This window comes from Saccoglossus kowalevskii, chromosome 14 (genome assembly GCF_978046115.1).
Source record: "Saccoglossus kowalevskii chromosome 14, keSacKowa6.1, whole genome shotgun sequence".
Lineage (NCBI taxonomy): Eukaryota > Metazoa > Hemichordata > Enteropneusta > Harrimaniidae > Saccoglossus > Saccoglossus kowalevskii.
The window spans coordinates 22155994-22178252 of NC_140654.1; the positions used below are offsets into that span (position 1 = coordinate 22155994).

The 22259-nt window shown below is 38.2% G+C and overlaps 1 protein-coding gene across 1 annotated transcript; it reads right to left on the reverse strand.

Annotated features, from left to right (window-relative positions):
* Window positions 1-226: 226 nt before the first annotated feature.
* Window positions 227-18574, reverse strand: LOC100368709 (uncharacterized). The gene is made up of 8 exons (XM_006811856.3): window positions 18422-18574; window positions 17079-17285; window positions 9393-9693; window positions 7471-7634; window positions 6612-6661; window positions 4725-4880; window positions 4208-4293; window positions 227-2095 (listed from the first exon to the last, which is right to left on the reverse strand). The coding sequence occupies exons 2-8, from the start codon at window positions 17252-17254 to the stop codon at window positions 464-466; spliced, it is 2565 nt and encodes an 854-aa protein (XP_006811919.3). The 5' UTR covers window positions 17255-17285; window positions 18422-18574; the 3' UTR covers window positions 227-463.
* Window positions 18575-22259: the final 3685 nt, after the last annotated feature.

The following is a 22259-nucleotide window of genomic DNA, read 5'->3' on the forward strand; positions in this document are numbered from 1 at the left end:
TGCATAACTTCACCTGGTTTTACCAAATCTCAACAAATAACTACAATTACAGCGTTCACTCTCCAATATATCACACTAACATGATATAATATAATATAATAAAAACAGACATTCTTCAGTAAAAATTTCTACAGTTGAACGGGAGAATAATCTGAGCTGTCCGTCATGTCTGCCTTCCCCGCTGAGATCGGCATTTGCCGCAGTTCGAATTTAAATGGTCAATATATGCAGATTTATAAATGTGTATTTTATGTCTTTCCGAGTAGAAACAGTCGACAATGTGGGCTCAAATAAAATGAATTATTCTTTAAGTTGTGTTGAAATATAAAATAAAATTTTAAATAAAATATAATATAATTTTTTGTTAAAACAACACGGGAAATATTAACATGATTGCATATGTATGCGTGTGTCACTGTAAATACATCGTATAAGCGATGTTGTCTTTAGTAATACGCTGCTGTCACAGGCGATGTAACTGCCAACAGCTAAATAGACGGACGCCGGCTTTATCAACAAGCGCAACAGCGCCATCGCTGGTCACGCTGACGCCCTGCGGCTTCGCAAATTTCTTGTCACCAATACAGCGCTTGATGCGGGTTTTGCACTCGCCCTCTACGTCATATACCCACAGGTAGTTAAGTTTTTCGTCTGCGACATACAAATTATTGCACTCATCTACCGCGATACCAGAAATGCCAGGAAATACGCGTTTGTCGCCAATGCAATATAAGAAGTGGCCTGACTGTGAAATTACTTGAACGCGACAGTTACGTGTATCAGCGACAAAGAGGTGATCACGGCTGTCTATAGATAAACAGGTAGGGTAACGAAATGTTCCGGACATGGTGCCGAATTTGCCTATCACCTTGGTAACCGCATCGCCCTGTAAAACAACAACACAACTGGATTTATGTGACACCACGTATAGCGCCCCCTCGCTGTCGAAGGCGAGACCCCATGGCCCGCGGATGGATTGATGGTGGTATCGCGCCACCAACGCCCCAGTTGCGGAAATTCTCAACACAGAGTCAGACGAATGGTCGGAAACTACGAGGTGGGTTTCGTTTTTCGTTAAAATTACCTCGCGTGGATCGAACAACTGTTTTTTCGATATTTTGAAATTAGGACTATCGGGTGGATACTTCCAATTCGTCGACCCACCACGGGTGAATGCGCGTAGTTTCCTGTTGCCCGAGTCACACACGAATACGCTACCATCAGACGATACCACTGCAGCTCGCGGGCTTCGAAAGTCTGCTCTGACGGAATTACCTTCACCTATTCTGGCAATCAGTTCCGGTTCGAGTCTGGTAAACGTCGATGCGGATGAGATGGCAAGATCCGGTAAAGACGATGAGTTGTTGGAGTTTAAAGACAAAGTGTCGGCACTGAAGGACAGTTCGTTGTTGCCAAACGCGCCACCAACGTGACCGTCGACGCGAGTTAAAGACGAACGCTTCTGTCCTTCCTCGAAACTGTACGCACTTTGAGCCCGGGGCAGGGATCGATTGTTTGACCACCACGAATGCCGCTTCCAGAGTCTTTTCTGCTTCGGAAAAACTTTCTCCCTTTCTTCGCCATGTGATACCGATCTAATTAACACACTTCGCTGTTTTTCCGTCGTCTTTTTGTCAACGCAGGAATCTGAGAACTTGACGTTGAGCTGTGACCCGACAACAGTTCCGTTGTTCCGTGCTCGGCCATTATCTCCATGCGTTGGTTTTGTATCCGTATCGTAGTGCGTTTTTATTGACGGTTTGCTGTCTTGGACGGGCTCTTCCATCGCTAATAGTCCGAACAAAACTTGACTCAGTTCCGACGTTTCTAATGGAGTTGAACATTTTTCTGTTTTCGTCGAGGAACATTCGCTGTCAATTGATGTAATCACACACTGTTTTAATTGAGTATTTTCCAGTTGCATTACACCGTCAGTTTCAGTTACTCTCGCATCTTTTGTTGAATTGTCGTCCTGGTCGAACTTAAAAGTAACAGTTTTCTTGCAATCGCTGTCTGGCTTGTTTTTCAACGAAACAGCAAGATACGTTGGGCGGGATGTACCATCGGTTCTTTGATTATCGTGCGAGTTTTTCGACTAGAGATACGAAAAAAAGTATAAGAAAATGCGTGTTACATCGTGGCGCCTACAATATGTTGACTAGAGTCATTATAAATTTATCGCATTTCTGAGGTTAGAAGGATAAAGCAGACTGCGTGTATTGTATATCATATAATCCTACGTCATTGCAACATCGGTGACTTCCGGTGTCTGCGTACCGGATTAGGAATATGGCAACTGTTAGCCGTGATACAAAAGTAAAAAACGTTCCGTTCAATGGCAAACAATCATTGAGGACTATAGTTATACTATGTACTCACGTTTTGGAGAAATCTCGCGATATTTATGACGTATGACGTCAATGTATGTCGTGAGCAATAATCTATCTAGATTTAATTATGCTAAACTGGTCGATATTATCTCATACATTGGACAATATATGATTACGAGGACGTTACAAATAGTGATCTAAGGCCAAACAATAACTCATGATTGTGTTGAAATATCCATATACTATACACCCCTCATACCTATAACGAAATAGCGGTATTGGCAGATACTGGCTGTAATTGCTTTATGGTCATTTCAAAAAATAAATACTCTTGTATTTTTCCAAATGTTTGTTTCTTATTTCTAAGTGTCATATCATTCAAAAAGTCAGAATTGCAAAAATGTATTTAGTGCTATACTAGTATCAAAAAATCCGCTAATAGAAATAAAACTCTTTTGACAGCATATTTTCATTAAGTAATAACTGTCATGCAGTATCACAGTTGTTGAGATTGTTTCGAGATGCGCCCTCTAGTGACAAAACATTTCTGTGACGCAATAACGGCGAATGGCCGTCGAGATCTCGTTCATAGCGAGAGTGAGAGTCATGAGGTTTGTGTTTGCCACTGAAATAGTGTTCACAGTTCGTTCGGTCATCGCGTTCACCCTTACCCTGCTCTATGTAACCATGGTAATTAGAGCAGTCGACGCGATGACGATAGAGAATAGAAAACGTAAGTCTCGTGACTCTCGCGCTCTGAACGAGATCTCGGTGGCCATTTCGCGTCTAAGATCTACTGATACACGGTGAATATTATTTAGATGTGTCGCTTTTCATTAACAATTACTGGTTTTACAATTTAATTTTTAGTTTTGTTATATTCTAAAATGACTACTGCACACAACCAATCAGATTTGTCTATTTGAACGACATTGATAACACCCATTAAGTTATGTTGTTGACGTCACGAAATCACGAAAAGGGCGCGACTTTGTATTGCATGTCCTATATGTGACCCGATGTACTGATTTGTTTTAATTTCTCCCTACTTTCTACATACTGTAAAACATGTTGAAAAAGCGGCATGCAATTTTAGCGAATTGTAGTAAAATGACGTAATAACGAAATGTTGATTTAGCGAATCTCTCTTGTCATTGTTGATTTCTTTGTCTGGCGGCCATTTTGAATTGTCATAAAGTCATTAGTGACATCTTGAATTAGCGAATCAGTTCTCTCGCTAAATTCGCAAAAAAGACATGTTTTACAGTATTATATACTACATTGTTTGCTTTCCACGTTTCTTTCAAGTCACGTTTTAACCTTTAAAGAAAGAGTCGACTGTTTTGCCTCCGTGTATAACATAAACACCCACTTTCCATATTTATTGAATTACTGTTAAAATGATAGCGATTTTCGTTGTTGGTTTCTTGTTGGCATTCGATAAGCGGTATTTTTTAAGATATACTGTGAAATACTTTAAAATAGCTTTATGCAATTTTAGCGAATTTGTCCCAATGCATGAATTAACAGAATCTTAGGTTAAAGCGGGATAGTCGTTACATGTGCATGCGTCAGATGATATTGTGTCATTGTTTACAAACAAGCGTCTACCCATGAGCCTTTGCGTTTTAGCGTGCGTTGTTATCGTCGTTTGGGACTCAATTCCCGCGCGTGCGCAGGGGACTACCCTCCCGCTATAACTAATAAGCCAAAGTCTCATTGCGAGAATGTGCTTTTATTTTAAATTAGCGACATCTTGAATTAGCAAAATTACAGATTAGGTAAAATAGCATGTTAGCTAAAAACGGCATGTTTTACTATACAGTAACGAATCGCTTGAAGTACGACAAAGATTTAATAACCCGGTCTGAACTCACCAGTGCCGTGCGAAGACCCAACACTGCATTCTCTACATTCGATGCATATACATTATTGTACTCCTGGTCAACATGTCGATGCAAATCTGAAAGAAATCATAATTACCTTAACCTTTAGCAAATAGCGAATAATAAAGATTCGTATGATGACGTCGCCATCTAAGATAGAGACAACAACAGCTGAACATCGGACTGGAAAGTCCGTGGAAATAGTCGATGAAATTGAATCAAGCATCGTTTATGATTAACAGTAAATGTCGATATATTGATACAGTCACGGGACGTGAGTTGCTCTCTTATAATTAAGCGTTCAGTAACCGGTAATAACTAATAATTTGTTAAATATTATACACAATTCACCTATGAATTTTGCATCATACTTCAAGTTCGTGATTCGTTTAATATGCCCTACAGACTGACTGACATGCGATATAATGATAGACTAGCTGGTCCATCGATCGATCGATCTATTGGTTGATACATATATAGAACACAATCTGTTTTTAAATGGACGTACCATGAAAAGGCGGTCGTTTTTCCGGATCCACGTCCCAGCACTCCTGCATTATGCGCGAGAGTATTGTAGGACAGTCTTCGGGAATAGAACTTAGGTCTGGCCGGCTTCCTTGGCAAACGGCAGATATAAGGTGCCCATCATGATGGTTGTCAGTTGCTGTAATAACGAGATGTCAATTCAACGTTCGTGCATAAAACAAGACAAGTGCCGATCGACTCCAAATCCACCGAAATGAACACCCGAAATACAACACCTACTCAACAACGCAGAGACTCTTTACTCGCTGATATATTCACTCACTGCTAATACTACAAGTATGATCATATTTCGTTCCCGAATATATAACTGTATGTACCATTCTAATATTGTGTGATGACATCGTTTTCTAAGGGTTTCCATCGATTAGGAATTGCGATTAATTTGACTGATCTGTGAAAGCGTGAAAATTGCATACAAAAATATCGTATGTACAACACGTATAAGCTGCCGGATCAGCTTTCGGAGTATTTCTTTAAATCAGTGACATTATGAACATTTCCTAATGTAATAGGTTTATTACATGAAATATATGACCATGTCAATAAAAAATGCAAACTGCGTTTCTTGAATTATTTCCTCAGCATATTAGTATTATTCACACGTTCATAATAAACAATGTATTTTACACGCGTTGTATACGTTGCTATGGGTTCAATATCGAACAGGACGCGGCGCGACGACCACCGCCCTTTAAACCAATATGCATTTATTTAGTTGTGAAATCCATTCCACTACGTTAAACTTCCTATATGGGAGCCAATAGGAACTGATTAACACTTCTTCTGAAAAAATGTTATTATATAGTAAAATAATATATTGATATAATCACCATGGCGATTAATTCCAGAATTAGTTGCCACGTTCTCTAACTCGGGTGGCTGTGTCGTATTTCGAAGTATCGTTTCTCGTTGCCAAAAATAGAATAGTTGCAAGTTACAAGGACGAACACAACATCATCCATCATCGTATCGATTGCATTGTTTTTTGTATTCTTTATAAGGTAGAATATTGACACTTTCTTCATCTTTACATTTTTGATATTTCATGTCACGAGGATGACGAAAATGGAATAAAAATATGGGGTCCCCGTACTTGTTTCGGGGAAATGGATGTACAAAATGGAGTGTAAATAGCATGTTTTGTTATTTTTAGGGCATTTTACCATTGTTTTCTATGGAAAAGATTTATCTTAATATTTTGCCTTGTGACATATGGTGAAAAAAGATATATAGTGTCTTACAAAATATACAGTGACTCAAAGAAGTTCACATATTGTTGACTAATACTAAAATGAATAATTGTAGACAGAATTTGACACAAAATATTACTCCTGCTATATGCGCTAAAAAAAACCGTCTGTGGCATTCTACCTTATTAAATGCATGTATATGTGAGGCGACAGTTGGTGTTATAAGTTTTACGCCACAATTATAATTTCTAACATGGCACGAAGTAAGCCGCTCTAATTTGAAAATAATAATAAAACTAAGCCATAAGTTTGGGAGTGGAATTTTACCGAAAAAACAACCGGTTTCAAAATGTATGACTGGTGGATTTAGAGTGTGAGTGCTCTCGTGGGTCAATATTGCCAAGATTGCCAAGATTCGGCTTCCCTCCATAAATCGCTACACTCAAGGATCTCCCACAATGACAAATACAATGACTGGTTTCGGTATACGAGACTTGTCGTTGACAATAAACACGACGTGTGGAAACAGGTGAAACGAACACTTATTTGAGATTCGCAATGCATTCCCAGTTGATATTTGTATTTTCCAGAGTCAAACGCACCGCGAAATTGACTCGCAATCGCGAAGTACGATTAGAAAATGCTTAATGCATACTTACATGGGTAGCTCTCTAATCCAGTCACCAGCTCCCAGAGCACGATACCAAAACTAATATTAGAAAAAAACAAGTAATGTCAACGTGGCATTCACACCATCCACATTATAGAGGGTTGGTATATTAATAACGATAATCTCCGGGGGCTCGGGGGGTCTTGGAGTTCTTGTAATCTGTTTACCATCGATGATTGTTTTATGGGATCGTTGACTATATTTGATACGAGAAAATCGTTATTTAAACTGAAAACAAGAATTAATCAATTTGCCATTAATATGCGATTTGCCGTGCTACGGTGAAAACCTGTGACGACCACTGAAGCCAAACATATGTCATTTGGGTATTTGGGTTACGGTCACCTTTTGTTCAATTTCATTTACCATTGTGTATTGCAGATCCCAGTTGTACTAGTAGTTAGATTAGCGTATTCACCGACATCAGTTAATATGTTTAAACGAATCTTTTAGATGGAACTGCATCAAAAGTTTGAGAAACGGCTTTGTCCTAGCTAATTCAATGCGTGCGCAAGCCTTCGATACAAGCAAACATTTAATGTAGTCTTAAATACAAGTCAATGTTTTAAACAAAATACTCTTTTTAAGATTCGGAGAAGCGATTTGTTAGACTGATCGCAATATTTAATAAAACATAATCATTTCCGATGATAATGCCACAACCCTTCCATTCTCCCATTAACATCTTGTATTGTGTGTGGAGAAAGTATTTGGAAGAGTCACATTAAGACCCTATACAGCCCAAATTGAACGGTTTTGGTCACGGTAATACGATTATCTTAAGTTAACGGGTGAGCACGCGGCGAAGCGTGCGATCATTTGACATTCAGTTTGACCCCTAAACTTACCTGTAAATATCATATACATTATCGAGTGGACGGGTTGGATCGATCAAGAATTCAGGCGGGATTATACTCATATTTCTGGAAGAACGTCTTTTCTTGTTATTATTATCATTACTATAGCAACTGGAAAAAAATGCTTCTACAGTCGTGATACTGAAGTCACTTATCTGAAAATGTAAACAAAGCAATATAATAATTCATGACGTCAGCTTATTTATTATTCATAATATTTGCATATTTAAAAAGCAATATGGCTGACGAATCAATTTAATTTCAAAGTGGTTACACATGCATGAACCTACATGTATTTCGTGAATTCAAATAAATGCTCACTCCGAAATGTTCGGTACGAGTCAAATGTGCTGTTCACCCAAAATTTCAACGTATTTTAACGCCGACTGAGTGAAAGTGTGTGTGAGAGAGAGAGAGCAGAGGTGGAAGAAAATAATGGGAAGATGGCGTATTGACCTATGATTTAGCCGTAATTGCCATTAATATCTTCATCCAAGCGTCAAATCAAATTACGTTAATTGATATGTAGATCAGCACTAGCATACAGCGGTGGCCTTGTCTACATCAATTATATCACTTGCCAGGGAACAAGTTTAACAAGAAATACTTAAACAACTTAAAAGACATTGGACTACCATCTACAGTCTGTACTAAAAATAACCTATTTCTGTGTGGCGTCTTCGAGAACATGTTCTGAAATGCTCACAGTTTAAAAGGGAGCGAAAAATAAATATGAGCCTCTACAGGAAATTGGACAATTGATCACATGACTACAAATTACGATGGAGTTGCGTTTTACATATCATTGACAGCTGAACGCACGACAGTCAACGAGTAAAAAACGGCATTATCTAACAATATCAGGGGACTTTTCACGCGAACTTTCCTTTATATAACATGTGCAACAAGGACAAGCCATTTTGAACAGACCTGATATTATTAAAGGACGGTGGTCGTCGCGCCGTGTCTGTTCGATATGGGACTAGAAATTCGAACACGCGCTGTGTGACGACCACCGCCCTTTAATAGTTTTACTTGGTGAAGGCAGCCATATTGTCGCGTGACCTGGAAGTTGGGAACATACATGGCGATGACTCACTTAACAAAATGACCAAAGAATTTCAGAAATACTGTACGTACAAAGAAAAGCCATACACAAACTTGTTTCCAAGGTAACAGAATATTTCACAAAATATCCAATTATATCAATCAACAAATATGTTTCATCAAATCAGATAAAAAAACGCGCACACAACACATTGTTCATTATTGTCTCTCTTAATGCAGTACTAACATTGCTCAACACTGATTCAAAATTTGTAAAAACAACGTGTTTTACGTAACATGGGACCCATAACATACAGGGCGCTGTGTGACGACAGCGGCTTTAACTCCCTAGCTTCGCGTTTATTCGACTTTATTTTGCGTAGCACATTTAAACTGACACTTCAGATAAATGTACGTACCAGTAACTGAAGACGCGGGCGCATTTCAATATTGCCTCATGTGGCTTTGTGTGCCACGAAAAAAAACCTTGTTGTATAATTTGATCACATGATGGTGTGCAGCTAAATATACTTTGAAAACAAATATCGAATAACTCGTATAGAACTACGTACAAACATGACCGTGAGCGGAACATTGGGGGTGTGCTACATCGAAAAGTAGGTTGAAAAAGAGCGCTTACACATGCTTTAAAGCGGGGTAGTCGTCACATGCTGATGCATCAGATGGCCATAGCGTGTCATTGTTTACAAACAAGCGTCTACCCATTAGCCTTTGCGTTTTTAGCGTGTGTTGTTATCGTCGCTTGGGACTCAATTCCCGCGCATGCGCAGGCGACGATCCTCCCGCTTTAATATGCAAATAACATTCACAAGCCATCACGAAATGATAATTACAAATTAATATACCTTGACATGAAAATCATCATCAATTAAAATGTTGTCCCGTTTCAGATTGCCGTGCACCACGCAGTTTTCATGGAGATACGTCATTGCTGCCAGCATCTCGTCTACCATTCGATACTTGAGGGAAACAGGTACACGAGTTGACGATGTATTCTGCAGCTGTCTGAGCGATCCATGCTTCATATAGTCTAGAACGATCGAATAACTGTCGTGTTGCCTAATGAACCCATGTATCGGTACTAAATTCGGACCCGTTGCTATGGCAATTAGCGACTTAATTTGGGCTTCAATTCGGTCCAATTCTCTGCAATTTAGAGCACATACAGAAAATATAATTGATAAAACGTCAGTGATTGGGGCACGTACGTGTTAACTTCTACATGTAAGGGAATTATAAATTAGCACAAAAGTGGTTATTATATTTGAAAATCAGTCAGTGGTATTTCTCTGTGCTGATGAAACGAATGTGCCGATTTTCTCGTTACTAGAATGCAGTTCACTGCAATATGACGTCATGTACATACTGTCTAGTTTTATATCATTATTGCAACGGCGTAAACTAGCTTCTTTATAACAAACAATGTAGTTGTTTTGGACAAGCATTATTTTTTCTTAGCACCATAGTGTCTGACAAATCACAGGATTGGTTCAAATTCCTTTCAGCTGCGTTTCACGCACGGGTGGAATACAATGGAAAGAAAATGTTTACATACACACTTCAGTTTTGCGCGAGGATGTTTCATACACTACCGTGGGGGGGGGGATTAAAAAAATGGCGCAGTATCACGCTACAGCCGTGTTCTTTGATGCGATTGGTCAGCCCGTCGACACGTTGGGTAACGCAGATAAACGATCTTTGCGGCACGAAATCGTGCAAAACCTGTCAAAAGATCAGACGACATCAATGACGAAGTAATCTCACACCCTTCCCCTAAAATGAATTGTTTCATTTGGTTTGCAGCAAGTGTTCACGACAAACCACGAACGTGGTGAATGGTGTTAGGCAATACTCCAATAACAAACCGTTGTTGGCCTCAACGAACTACTTTAAACTAAATGCAGCAAAATAACATTACGTTGTGTTAAAAAGTATCCATCCGCTGATTGAAACACACCGTACACTGTTGCTTTGATGGTCAGTTGATATGTGCATAGAATATTTGATACGCTTGTTTATTGGAGGAAAGTGTTTCAAAGACTAAATTGAGAGTATTGGCTTTCCGGCAAAAACTACAGCACAACTGAGTATCGCGTTACCAGAGACTGTGACGTTGGAGTGAGTGGGCGTTTCACACACTGAAGTGAAACCCTTTGCCGAGACTTCTAGTGTGCACTGATGATATCGAGACGTTATTGTTCACTAGTAGCAAAATTTGTTATGCTTGTAGAAACCTCCCAGTTCGGTAGCAGAGCGCCAGGCGCTGAGATACCAAGCACTGTAACAGCATCGTGCGCCCGTCAACATTAGAATTCACACAGTTAGCGCGTGCAATAAATTGCCACGTTATTCTGTTCTTGATATCTTTGAAGCATTTTTGCTTTGTCTTAAAAAAAGGTTGGTTTACCTTAGCTGAAATGTTGACTGGGTTGTCAAACTCAGCAAGCAAATTATGCGTCCCTTTTTAATATTAGAAATTACAGCTTAGAATGAAAATAGTCTGCCACATACCATAATAATTCCCTTCATAGTCGCGCCCTCTCGCGACAAAGCGCTCCCAAGACGTTAATGAGCGAAATCAAGGTCGATATCTTCTTGATCTGTAGCCGTCTATTAATAATGATTATGTTTTCGTGTTTTTTTTTCTATATTCTAAATGATAAAAGACTAGAAAACTAAACGTAGTTGTCGATTCGAACGACATTACTCGCTTATATGGGATACGTCCTTTTGACGACACGGATGTGCTCTGTCACTAAATAACACGGGTTATAGATTGGTATATTTTCAATTGCTTTGATTGATCTATGAATGAATGTTAGATTCACAATAAGACGGCATGGGACGACTGAAGATATTAATACTACATGCTTACTTTTATTCGTTTCGATTTATAACTCTTTCTCATTGAAAATTTCCGTGGGAGTCGCACATAATGGACTCCCGATTAAATAAATGTGCACGTGTAACGTTTTCATTTTTTTTCGAGTTTTAATCAGAATTACCTTTTGCTCGTGTCTTTTTTTTGATTAAGTTACAATGCGTGTTACAGCCACGTACACTACAGGTCGACTAGTATTATATAACTATATGCACTCTAAAATAAAAAAAAACGGACTCTGAATCTACGATTCGTCGATTTTAAAAAAAACGATGTAGCGTAAATCGTCCCTGTTATGTAATTTTCTCGTTTAGCTTCTGTTTTTGTAGGCGTATCCATAGCAACGCTGACGATTCCCCGTGCACGGAAATGATTTGATTCATTTGGAAGAATGCACTGAATGTTATTATAGGTATTTTTGTTTCGCTAATATTATTATTATCGGAGTATACTGCCTGTATAGCGATGACAATACACGACGCGACCTTTCTGTCTCCGTACCTCTGTTTCATTACAGACAAAAATATTATATATATTGTAATGGAATTTCAGAAATAGTTAGAAAAGGGGGGAGGTAACTTTAAATATGTGAGATTTAACTGATATTCATAGGTTTTGAGCGAAAAATGCATTTATATTCAGATTTTAAAATCTACGCCACAACAAAGAGCATTGTTCCATTTCCGAGATGTTTCTACTTTTCCCATTGATTTTGTTAGTGTATGTAAGAAATAATTTAAATTCATGTTTCCGACCCCCGGCGCTGAATGTTATTTATGGGCTGATTACAATTTTAAAGGTCTTGGTCTGTTAACATGGGATTATTACAAGTACAAGTAAAATAATGTGAAAAGAAACGGAAATAAAGCCATCATGAGTTGTCGCATGAATGATTCTGCCTCGTTGATTATTCATGACAGATTACTAGTACATTCGCCAGTGTAATTCACTGAATACATGTTCTCAAACTGGCACACCTCGATCATTGAGGTACTTATCAGATCCCAAGAATGTGTGTCACGCAAATCAATGATCTAGCTTTTTCATTCACACCTAAATAAGGAATAGTACAATTTACGATTTTCAGACTCTTTGGTTGCTTGGTAACTATGCGCGAGACAGTTTCGATCTCTTGGGCAAAATATAAAGTACAGGCATTGTGTTGTGGCGTCATTTGTTTACATTTTTGCCAACCAACATAAAATTATTGATAATGTCGCTCACTGATCATTAATTAACCAATGACCTGCCGTGACAAGGTTTCCCGTAAGTTGTCCTGTTAACAGGGACACATAGATGTATATTTAATATTCCAGCTCAGCGAACAACACCGTTGTGTTTTCGAGAGCGAATGACAGTTTTTGCTAACCAGCCACTGCGCACGTGTACGCGCCAACCAGTCACCGCGCACGTGTGTACGCGCCAACCAGTCACCGCGCACGTGTACGCGCCAACCAGTCACCGCGCACGTGTACGCGCCAACCAGTCACTGCGCACGTGTACGCGCCAACCACACACTCCAAACAGTGGCGGCGCTCTCACTTCCGTTCCTCTGGTTTCGGTTTTCACCACTGTCACACCGTAATTTGCATATGTTCAGTAACCTGCATAAAAAATGTGGTGAATCACCACATTTTTTTTCAAACAAAGATTATATGCGTATAACCTTTATGTCTTTTTACAAAATAAATACAGTGATGTTCATAAATAAGAAATCATCCAACAGAAAGTGTCCTAAGGTGTATACATGTTACTTTTGTACGAGACCTGTTTTTCAAAGTGGAAGTACATTCATGTTTACATGTGTGATGATTGGCTAAAGGAAACTTTCTGCTTTCGCATGTCAAAGTCTGTTTTACTTTATCAAAACTACTTACACTAGTCTTGCGAAATCGCAAGATATAAATGAAGGGGAAAATGCGTGTGATAGCGAATATTCGAAGTTCATATACAAGAGCGGAATAACAATATTTCAAAATTACTGCACAACACGAAGAGAATTCGAACGTATTTGATTAGGTTCTCTAGAACATATGCAAATTACGGTGTGGCAGTGGTGAAAACCCGAACGAGAGGAACGGAAGTGAGGGCGCCGCCAGTGTTTGCCGCCAGTGTTTGCCAACCAGTCACTGCACAGGCGTACGCACCAATTAGTCACTGCGCACGCGTACGCGCGAATAACGTAAAGTGCGATGGCCTATAATTACGGTTTTATTGGATAGGCGTATACTTATTTCATACATATCTTTTATTATTTGTAAACATATGTTTTTGTATAACGATCTACGGTTGGGTATGTCATTTCCATTTTTCAACATTTTATCAGCCTTAACAACAAAATACGCACATACGAATGCGCGTAAGCAGATTGCATCCGTTGACTGCACGCTGTAGCAATCTTCCACACGTTGCAAATAGATCATACGCGATAGATATTTATCTTCTCGTCACGTGTAACCAAAATCGTACGTAAAATTGCGCGCACGTGGAAGCTATCTGCTTTAAGGTAGAGATGCAGTTTACCTGACAGGTATTTTAATTAGTTAATTAGGAAACCAAGATGATCTCCCTTGTCCACAAAACTATATATTTTCAGAAAGCTTATTGTATGAATTTTAAAATTTTGTTAGTATTTTTTTTATGGATACTGTAGTTTGAAATATGCACAAAAATGTGCTTTTTTGGTCAAAAGTGATTTTAAAAAATAGCTTCTAAACCATGCTTCTGTTTCCTGTCAAAATTGGTTTACGGGCACATCTGTTTACTATGAAGAAAGTACCGTCTTGAAAACTGTCTACCAGTTGTCAATTTTGCAGGGCAGCAGCTCAAATTTCACTACTTCAAGTTTATGCATAAATTAACACCCATGCTAGTTGTCTGTACGATTGTTGTAACACTGTTCAACCAAAAACAATGCTCCGACGGCGTTTTAAAGATAAACACATTGTCAATCATTTGTGAAATTTTCAAAACAAAAGGTCAAAGCGTCTGGGAAATATTTTTTTTTAAAGTTCTGGGATGTGCTCTAAAAAGAAGCTGAGATAATTGCTAATTTGCATAACAATTCAGTCAGTGAGAAGTTTGCTAATGCTCATATTTAAAATGGCTGTAACAGTTCCAAATTTAAATGTATTATCGTTTTGTAAAAAGTTAAATATAGTGCATAATATGGAGGTCCCGTCATTTCTTTTTTTCACCATTATTTTTGTACAACCTTGCTAAATCTTGCTAAGCATTCAAAAGAGAGAATGTTTGCACCTGTTATCTATATTTTAAAATCGTCTTTTGAGTATGTTTCACTATTCACAATTCTACAAAATTTTAACAGTCTATAGCCAAGACTGTTTGGATGATAAAAAGCAAAAAAACAAAAATTTCACTCCAAAGTGCCCAAGAACCTGCATCTCCACCTTAAGCAAACAACCGCGAATGAATTTTGCCTTTAGTATCCTTCGTGTGTGCCAGGCTTTAGTGTGTCGTTCAACTTTATCTAAAATTAAATGGTTCGTCTCCGTCACGTCTTTTGGAGACGATGGAAAATTAATAACGTGACAACAAACATGTTTAATTCTATTTGACAGATTGATAGTCACTGAGCAAAAAGGGGGAGATCAATTTTAAGAAATTACCCCCAAAGCGCGCTTTATATATATATGGGCGATGGTCGATCAATATCTTTAAAAACTGCGAGTTAATTACTTAGACGTCGTGGTGCAAGAAAACTGCCTGAGAGCCCGCCACTAAGCCTCGTAATTAAATTCGTTGTTTGGCGTCCTCTGTGTGTAAATTTGGCTGATTTTTGCGAAGAAAGAAACACAGATTTTCCCATTAAAATAACAAAAGGTTTTTATTGAACATGTCTTTTTTCAGCAATTGTTGAAAAAAAAATGTAATGAATGTATGTATATGCATACAAACATACACTTGCAAAAGAGCCTTTTCAAGACAATATGAGACGATGATAGGCGCAGTATTCTCGGCAGGTAAGACTTTGGGGGGGGGCATTTCTCATTCTAAGCTTACTTTCGCAATAAAAAGGCAATAAAAATATTAATATGTGCGAATTGCGGAGAATGTGTGATTAAATATGCAACTGAAACGAACCGCAACATTCAGACGCCCTGAACATGATTGATTATTAAATGATTAAGTACCTTTCAATGTCTGATTTTCCGCTCACTGCGAGATCTCGCGTACTGCGTGAAAGGCGATGACCGAACGTTCTCAGAAAAATCCGAACGATGTCGAAATGCCGACTATAGTGAATGTGATACCCTCAATTCATCAAAATTTATCATCATCGAATGTGTATAGCACATAGCATTATTAAACGTGGAAATACCCTCCCCCCCCCCAAATACTTTCGCGTCTGTCGTATCTCACGCAAAGTTTCAGTTTGACGCCACTACGACGCAATGACCTTTGCTCATCCTGTTTGTACGTTCGACATCACGCATAAATCATGATTTTGCACATTGAAATCTTTGTTTTCACAATAAGTCCAAGACCACAACAAATGAATGTATTTACCACGAACAACAATAATTAAATGGAAAAAAAATGCTTTTTAATTATACATGTGAATTTGGTTTTATATAGTCTCTAATAGCAATATTGACGCTTTGTTCAAATATGTGTTTATTTATCGCATATACTCGCCTACAATTAAAATCTTTGAGGGGACGCAAACCACAAAAAAAAAATATTTATCACGGCCTAATTATCAATATTCCAGCCTTCCACCTATAATAATATGCTTTTTATTATGATATGTGTGAACTTATTTTTATTAATCTGTTAATAATGTATGTGATGTCTTGGGTATGGCAACCAGATACACACATACACCTTAGTTCACGAGTTTAGCCAGGGAAGGGGGTTTTAGAATGACATTTAATAAATTCTTTCATTTGCGGTTACATAATAATGTCGATGATTCAGTGCATGTTAAATGTTTGTGGAAGTGTATCGAGTGCACCATCACATCTGATGAAGCGTGGCGAACCACACAGAGGACGAAATTGCGTGTAGTTTGCTTCATACGCGCTGCGAGTATGATGACGCTGGTAATACGCGCGTCAATATCAATATCATTATAAGCAATCAACCACAGTTGCGCATACACAATAAACAATGCGGCAACCTTGGCGCAGGTGCAAAGCAGGCGTTCCTACAGTCATTAGTTGTATTTGCACGTCGTATTTTGGTTCATGATTTGGAAAATTTATTATTGTGCATAATTATGTTTTGAACGATTCTTTGGATTCACCTTTTTAATTTTGGGTAAGCATCTGATAATGTCGAACAATAGACGAGTTTCGAGTTATGGCGCCATCAGTTTTTGTGAGCCTATTTCTAGGTCGCGCAATTTAACTGTTCCCGGCGTTATAATACGCTATCGAGCGTTTACGTAGCGAAATCACCACCACCCCTACGTAGACAAAATTGGAACGTTTTTTACTCTATAACGTACAAGTTTCTACGGTAACGACGGAACTCAAAACTTAATCATGATTTTATGCGGTTATGAACTCGTACACCTTACAATAAATTTACATATCAACACGCCATATTGATAACAAATATTAAACTGTATTGAAAACTTCCACATTGTACGTAAACACTAATAGACGACAAATAAACAACTTACTCGGTGCGTAATTTCTCGGCTGTGTATAACGTTTTCATGGCAACGAGTCCAAGAGTCTCATGTCTCCCAAGAAATAACTCGCCGTATGTTCCACTCGCGATGGGGCTAACTCGAGTTACGGCATCAGCCTCGATTACAATGTCGCCGTGTTTCATGGCTGAACGAAGGGTGGCCATCTTAGATAATTATCGCTGATCCATGAATGGCCTGTTGGTGGAAAAAGCATTGACATTTATTGATAATCAACCAATGACACCGATAACCTCTTCATGACCCGAGCACGCCTATTTTATTTTAAAGAGATCTGAAAATCGAGGAAAAACAAGACTAACAAAGTTAATTCGTGTGCGTTTTTTTCTTCTTCTATTAAAAAAAAAATCTTCAAATGACAATAAGAAAAAAGACAATATATTTGTACGGGTTGGTAAACTCTATTGTTGGGCTCGACAATAAAACAAATGGTTTGGAACCGATGAATAGAAAACCACAAGTGGAATGTATTATTCAAACTCACGCCGTTGCATGAATACGTTTTTATTTCATTCTCAGTATGGTAACCTCGGCATTTTTGATTATTACATCTCGAATTCTTGTATATATACTAAAAACATACAAACAAAGGTAGTAAATATGACTGACATGCAGCAAACCACTTATGATTTGAAGAATATGCTCGCACACAATGATTTCCATTTCAATAAACTCAAATTTGATGTAGTTAATATAGTTTCACCTGGAGATGCTAATTAGACATATTTTCAAAATAAATATTCAATTCTGTTATGACAACATTAATATTTCATTAATATTCCACGAATGCTTTAAAAATATCGCTGTGAAATGTACATGTCTTGTTTCTATCACAGGCTGATCTTTGTGTAGATTCAAATCAATTAGTCCACATGCTTTGCGAAGTCGGGCACCTGTACGACTTCACTAGAATTATAATGGACGATGTCTGCTAGTTCAATAATACAATGTTTTATTTTGTAGTTGTTGTTTAGTGATTTACATCCAAACGTCTATTAATAGTATACAATCTAAAGTACGTTTGTGCAAGCCTTGTACGTAGGCCACGGTACACTGCAGTGAACCGTGTGAGGATTTGAGAGATCTGAGCGAAACGTCGCGACTGCCACTACCCCTGTTACAACAGTGTCGTAAATATTGTGATACAAGTAGAAGTGGCTGGTTCCTCCATTGTTCACAACACACTAAATTACACACGCAAGTAGTCGTTTTAACACGCCGCGTTTGGCACTAGATCGTTCCCTCTACTCTAAAGCACATGGTTGCTAAGGAAGCCATTTCTGTTTACATTCCATATTTCCACGTTACCTTACCTCTGTGAAGCCGACAACAGCACGGTCTCGCCGATTTCAATTTACCGATCACCACAATCACTTTGCCTCAGTGTCCACCGCCAGTGGTTCTTTACAGCTCCTTCACAATCACTTCAGGCCGTTCCCACCGACGTCACATGGCTAGCGTCCAACTCTCGGCATTGTCTGCCTCGTTTAGAAATCCTCAGTGCAACAAAGGCGTTCGCTCTCCTTTCGCTTTTACAGTGTCGTCGGCTATTCGCGATTCGTCGAGGTCAGTCGAGTGTATACGGATCACGTGCTATGTTCACCTAGTACACAAAACATCCGCTGAAAGAAATGAGGTCGCGATTTAAACATACAAAAACACGCCCAACACTAATCTTAACACTGCCAGTTAAAATGGACGTAAACAAAAAAAAAAACGTTGGAGCAGACCATTGATTTACGCTGCTTTAAAAAAAGAGATTGACATTGCAATTGTCTACTATGCGAATTAGAAATAGCTGACATAAAATAAATAATAAATGTGCCCATATATAGCAACAGTTTTTTTGCGCTTATCTTATTTCACGTTGTCGGATCAAATACTAGTTTTACGGCGTGTTGCTATGAAAAAAACAATGCATTTTATGAATAATGTTGATTTGAGGGAAAATAAAATATTCACACCACTTACACTTTTGTGCCATCGTTAGGTTGTATCTATGTATGTACAGGTTTGGATTCGCTGACCTCCATTCAGGTGTGGTTACCTTTTCTGTTGGGCGCCCTCTTGTGACAACATATCTAATGCTCGTTCTATATGTTTTCAATATTCGGCTGGCTCCAAAAAACAAACGGTTAGCGTTATCGACATTTATTCACTGTAATTTACGAATGACCAAGTTCGTACGATACATCAAGCAACATAGGTCAATGTCACACGAACACGAGGATGCACTATCGCGGTACTACGATAACGGAAGTTCCACTTTCAACCATGTGTTCAATCACTCGATGGCTCACACGGTTTTACCATAGACCCTCTACTATGGTTTTACGGAGCTACTTCTTTGGTCAAATATATCGCGTCTTTAACAGGGGGGGGGGGTGCACCACGATTGCAGTCCGTTTGCCATTGACGAATGCGCACTGAATGTGACCTGTACACGACATGACACACACAGTTTTGTCTGGGGATATAGGCTACACATTAGTTTTTACCATAATGTAAATGTTTAATTTCACAAAACATAAAGATTTCAAGTGGCCTCCTTCCTAACCAGAATTAGACCTGATAATGAGAACACAGCCGAATACCAGGTATGTATATCCAAAGTTTGATATACTTTTCTACAGTTATGTATATAATAGTTCATCTTTCTCCGACAATAACATTGACTCCGCCATGTTTTTCAATAAACAAATTGTATATCACGTGATAAATAAAAACAAATATAATTGGCTAATCGCCGATAGTCGGCGACTGGGTGCATACGAACACTTTAAGATCCGACTGTGCAATCTAGCCGTGAGCCAGCCCTAGGTGTGTGTCCGGCAAAAGTATGGTCCTGGCTCCTTGGTATCAGTATCTTCTCCCGATTACCACGAACAAGCGTCTATTTATTCACCCTTAAAACACAATCTTTATATGAGAGGAAGGTAGATTGTAAATGCAAACATTAGAAATTCAGAAATATTTCGCTCACCCAAATCAGCTACATATAAATGAAAATATAAAAAGAAAATATGCATTAATTTCGCAACAAATTGTACCCGGACAGTATAAAGATACCGGCTTTAACCAAGTATGAAGCCACCAGCCTAGTATTTTTGAGAAAATATTGTATTTTAGTAAATAGCGTCAATTGTGTCCGTATTATACCGTTTTTACCATTGGTCCATATAGCGGAGATACGTTATATCTCGTATTGTAGGCTAATGACATAGCTTAACAAAACTAAACATCGTGTATGGGTAAATATATTTCGTTATTCTGAATTAATTTATTGGGTTTTGAAAATTATACTCTAATTATGCACTCTTGTGCTTAAAATAAGCAACAAATATTGTAAAACAAATTTGGATAGTTTTACTCAAAATACGTCACTGTAAAATACAAAATAATGGTGTTTTATGTTACCATAATATTTTTGTTTTTGAAACTGAAAATAATAGATAATATTAAATACATATAAATATAGAGAAGGGGGATCTTCCACGTACACATGTTTCCCTAACATTTTGATCACATTTCATTATATACAGTATACCTGAACTTGAAAACACTGAATTAAGCTTTTGTACTAATGAATTTTCACTTTCATTTCCCTGCAATCATGTTTCAATAAAATCTGATTAAAATAAAATCCTGGGTGACTGGCGTTCTTCTAACAGATTTACACTTGTTTCCAAGGGCAACCCCCTGACAATTCTCATGATAATTCTTCTTTATTTATTTTTTTAGTTATAAACGAAGAATCTTTTTTTCAAAAGAGATGTTTCTACAGTAACCGAACCCGGACTTCTTCGAACATGTAATTGATCGCTACTTATGTCACTACTGACCCCTCCTGAAAAAGTCATAACATAACCTCTTGCATTATCTATTACACATTAATCACACAATATTGATGTTTCCATGGTAACCAAACCAACATCAATACAAAAATGTAGTTGGTTGTTTTCTTGTAATAATAATTTTCGAGAATCCATTCATATTAAATTATCTTCCTGGTGGAGGTAACAAATAAGCACGACGAGCACACCTAAATTACTCTCCTTTTGCTGAATAATCATTATGATGTATATTTCAACCCTATGCTCAAAGTGAGATTAATGACGTTTTCCTGAATAGGCGTTAGAGGGGCGCATATCAGAACAGTGAATAATTCGAACGATCACAGACTCTTCATCATTACGAAGGACTTGCCTCATATGAGTACGGCCTTTACGTACAGTTTTACAAACCACCAAATTGTTCAGTCTTGCAACCATCTTGATTTTTAAATGTATAATGTTCCAGAAACCGTGCGTGTGCACGCTATCTCGCATCATGATAGTTTACGTTCAATTACGGCCGACGAATCGCAATTTTTTTTTTCCTGGACTCGGTAAATACCTATAAAGCGCTCGCTGGGTTAATCTAGCCCACTGCCATTATGCATGATAGGCAAAACTACAACTGTCGCTGTGCGCGTCACTTCAAAACCATGAATAAAGAACGTATAGTAGTGACATTGGTATTTTGATGTGTAATTATATTGATGGCGCCCTCTAGTGACGGAAATAATTTTGTTTTGTTGTTGTTGTTGTCATTTTGAGAAGCAAAACAGCTCGTTGTGAAGGTATCCTACAAACTTCACCAACATATTTAGGCAAATATAACAGGAAGCTGTTGCCCTTTTTTATTTTTATTATGCAACATAAAACAACATTATTAAAGCGGGAGGGTCGTTACCTGCGCACGCGCGGGAATTGAGTCCCAAGCGACGATAACAACACACGCTAAGAACGCAAAAAAGCGGGTAGACGCTTGTTTGTAAACAATGACGCTATGGCCATCTGACGCATGCGCAGGTGACGACTCCCCCGCTTTAACAATCACGCACTCTTTATACATATTGCATCTTTTTACATTATTGAGAGTGACATGTCATGTTTATTTTTCCAACAAAAAAGCACGTAAACACAATCTTACAACACTATGCTTATTGGGGTGGATTCTAAAGGCTAGGATTAGTACAGATATCGTTGTGTTGTGAGGGCGTATTCAAGATTGTGTGGTCTATATCACATTTGCATAAACGATCGCTATGCATAAATTCAGATTACCGTTAGTCTACCATATTGTGATTGAGAATAAAGATAATTTTTG

Bases quoted from the DNA above. Each gene is read 5' to 3' on its own strand.
- LOC100368709 (XM_006811856.3), bottom strand. From the start codon at position 17,254: ATGGCCACCCTTCGTTCAGCCATGAAACACGGCGACATTGTAATCGAG. The intron at 4,294-4,724 runs GTACGTCCATTT...GATTTCTTTCAG, and splicing joins AAAACGACCGCCTTTTCATG to ATTTGCATCGACATGTTGAC. The intron at 2,096-4,207 runs GTGAGTTCAGAC...TCGTATCTCTAG, and splicing joins TGGGTCTTCGCACGGCACTG to TCGAAAAACTCGCACGATAA.